General features: G+C 34.9%; 1 protein-coding gene across 1 annotated transcript; it reads right to left on the bottom strand.

Annotated features, from left to right (window-relative positions):
• Positions 1–2,402: 2,402 nt before the first annotated feature.
• Positions 2,403–3,443, bottom strand: LOC104552251 (heparan sulfate glucosamine 3-O-sulfotransferase 1). Its single transcript, XM_010205530.2, has one exon. It carries the CDS (start codon positions 3,330–3,332, stop codon positions 2,403–2,405), a length of 930 nt encoding a protein of 309 aa, XP_010203832.1. The 5' UTR covers positions 3,333–3,443.
• Between the last annotated feature and the right edge of the window lie 215 nt (positions 3,444–3,658).

Raw genomic sequence — 3,658 nt, 5'->3', positions numbered from 1 at the left:
TAGAAGAAACAGAAAGCAATGCTGAAAGCAAAGCTACAATGCGTAATAAACTGTTGGTATGTTGCCACCTTTAGTACTTTATTTCTGAAAGTAATGGACTGAGTTTTGTTCATTGCTGAGATTATATTGGTCATAAAGAACAGGCTATGTTAAACACTTTAGGGAATCTGGATCTGGGGCTTCTGTTGTGAATGTTGTGCTCCCAAAAGATAAAGTGGTGGTCCAACATAAAATCACTCTGCTGATTCAGAGTTCAGAATTTTTCTGGGTTAAATTTTACTTGACAAATGACAAAGAAAGTATTGTTAGACTACTCAACTGTATTACAGTTTGCCCATCCAGCGTCCTTGTAAAGATGGTATAAAACCATCATGAACATCCCTCTCTTTGGCTAATTTGAAAGAAATGCATTTGTATTTCCACACCTGATTCAAATCAATGTTGTACTTCTGAGTAGTGCCCAGGTCTGATTAATATTAATTATTAAGAAGCCACAATCTCAGAAAAGGTAGAAGAAGTAAACAAAAATTTGGACCATCTGTAAAGATCAGAGATTCAGTAAATAATCACACTTCAGAAAGAGAATTTAAGAAGTTAATTATTCAATAATGACAAATTAATTTTCTCTCATTTTTACACATACAAATAACAGAAGAGATGAGGAATAAGATTTATTATATTATTATTAATATTTTATGTTTATTGGGTGAATATTTGATGAAGGCTATTTCCACGTAATCTGTCTGGGTCTGATTCTATCCAGCTTCAGTGGAATACTGCAGCCTGCCTAACATCTAACTAGCTCCTTCATGAGATATAAGAAGCTTAAAAATTAGTGCTGCAACACATACATTTTAGTTTGTGACGTGGAAGAGTGATTCCCACGTTAGGGACACATAGTCCTATAGGTTGCAGAGTGGCTTAGATAGGACAGAGATTCAGGGTCCCCACCAGGGTTAGATGGAGTTTGATGCTGCAATGCTCAGAGTGGGTTCACACAACTACAGCTTGCCAGTGTCCTGAGAAGCTTGAAGGGGAATGTACTCAATGAAGGCTTCTACTAGGAGGTGCACCAGCATTTCTGGATTGCAAGGTACAATTTCAAACCAATACACCTGCATCTGTAGTTCTATCTGGCACCATATTTAACATTTCAAGTTGATTTCCTTCTTTGGTATTGATATATAATAAAATGTTTACATGAAAAAAGAGAACAGACCAGCACAATACTGTCAAACAAACAGAAATTCTTAATGCAGGAGTATAGATGAGTATGGGTGTTATATATAATCTGAGTATGTCGTACTTAGCATATTGAGCACAGAGTCCGAGATATATGGTATAAAAAGATGTTATTTTAACTTTGAGACTATCCCATGATCTGCATTAGAAATGACAAAATTTAAATACTCCATGCTTGGACAAGCAAAGATTTTTTTTTTTTTACAAGAATCAATGTGCCAATGGAGAGATGTAAACTAAAGCCAGGAGGGCAATAGAATAACTAGTCACAGTATACAAATATTATTATTGTGGTAGTGCTAATGAAGAGCTTTTGCATTCAAGAGTAAAGTGATGTAATGTATATAATCAAATATTTGTACAGTTGTTGATATTACATTTATTTGCCATATTCTGCAGGGGTTGGACAAGATGATCTCTAAAGGTATAATATAGTGTAAATTGAGGTTGCCTGGGATGTTTTAATTCCTTTACTTTCAAAACTCTCACTTAAAGCTTCTTCAAACAGTTAATACTTTTACTTTGTCTAGAGAATTGGGAGGTTTTTTCATAAACCCAAGATAGTAAGAATAGGATTTAATACTTATGATATACAGACAGGGAGCTTCCAATTTACTTATTCAAAATCACAGGTGAAATAGGTTCCTTTATTATTAAGAACTTCATCATATTAACAGGAGACGCATTACTTCTTGGAGCTACTATGTATGTCCCTATTTTAACATACAATTTAACTTACTGTATGAAAAATTCTAGAAAACAACACCACTATCATTGTGTGTGATATAAAAAAGACAACAAAAAATACAGAACAGTTAGGATAATATCATTTCAGATATTTACATTTTTTACACTGTTAGAAGCAGCCATTTTTCCAAAACAGAACAAATCTTGTAGCATACTTATCTGAAATAAGTCCGCTGCAGTTAGTGTTTTTTGCATGATGAAAGAGCGTGACTCACAGTAATCATAATAAATATATGAAACTTATTTTTGCCAACGTAAAGGGTACCATTTCAAGGAGTTAACAGATGTGTTATTCTAATGAAGCATATAACTAATATGTTAAGTTCTCATAATATGAATCTCTACAGTTTAGAAAGATATGTTTGAAAGATTTTATTTCAGGCCCTTTTAAAGTAACATTGATTCCAAATGCATTAATGCCAGTCAAAGGAATGATTAACCATTCTGTAAAATTTTGCATTGTGCTCTCTGAAGTAAGAATACAGTTGCTCTAAAACAGTGCTGTTAACAAGAGGATGGGGCCGCCCTTTGGATTCGTGTAAACATCTCTCCCTTCCATCACTTCTAATGCAGTAGAATCCCTTGGTTTGGTTAAAATAAAAATTAGAAGACATAATTCGGGAAGGAAGATTTAGAAATTTTTCAACTTTTTGTAATTCAGGAAGAGGGTCCTTGATTAAAGTATTGCCATCCACAATGTGAATCTGATCCAAACTGAAATGCTTAAGCCACTTTTCCATATGAACATCATATAGACTTCTCTGAATAGCTTTGTATTTGGTGTTAAGTGCTCCATTCTTAATAACAATATCTTCAAAAAGCTGAACGGGCTTGTGGCTTTCTACTCTGTTGTAATATACCTGGGTATAGTCAGATATAACTCTCTCAGTAGGATCTCTTAGAATGAGCAGAAGTTTAATGGAGCTATTCATGTCATGAATTCTTTCTGGAGCCTGTGGTGATGTAAAATAGCCTGGTGTTTTCTCAATTGTAATTTGATTTCCATAAGAAAATGGCATTAGACTTCTATACCAGTCTATTCCTTTCACGTAATTTTCATCCCAGTCAAAGAAGTGGACTTCTGTAGCTGCTACCACAATATTAGGATGAATATCCAACATTTCCAGCAAAGCTCTTGTACCTCCTTTGCGAACTCCTATGATGATTGTCTGAGGTATTTGTCGGCTTGTGCCAGGCGGTCTCACCTGTGCCGAATAGTGTTCACTTTTATTGCTGAATAATCCTACTTCTGACTTCAGTGTTTCCAACAGTGCCCCATTCTCAACAGGAGCACCATGAGCATGAGTCAGCAAAAGATAAGCTGACACTAGTAGGAAGGCCATGTGTAGAGGAATAATTACTTCAAGATAATGTTTTGCTTGATTAATGAGAGAATAGGCAAGTCCCCTTTTAAGTTGGTTGGCCGAACCCGTGGTAAACACACAGCAAGTTTCTGATGCATCTACAAAATAAAATAAGACATATCAGTATTTCTAAACCCATCACCAGTTGGAATTCAACTCACAATTCAATTCAGCAATCTAATCTGTGATCACAACATAACACTTATACCAAAGTTGTATTCCCTTTTTTTTTCCTGAACAGCAAAAAAATCCCATGTGGTTTTTTTTCCTTTTCCATAAGTGACCAATGATAGATACTAATCCCT

The sequence above is a fragment of the Colius striatus genome, chromosome 8 (genome assembly GCF_028858725.1).
Source record: "Colius striatus isolate bColStr4 chromosome 8, bColStr4.1.hap1, whole genome shotgun sequence".
NCBI lineage: Eukaryota > Metazoa > Chordata > Aves > Coliiformes > Coliidae > Colius > Colius striatus.
Note: the sequence above shows the minus strand (reverse complement) of the source record. Positions and strands in the feature narration are given on the sequence as shown.

Coding starts and splice junctions, on each gene's coding strand:
- LOC104552251 (XM_010205530.2), bottom strand. CDS start 3,332: ATGGCCTTCCTACTAGTGTCAGCTTATCTTTTGCTGACTCATGCTCAT.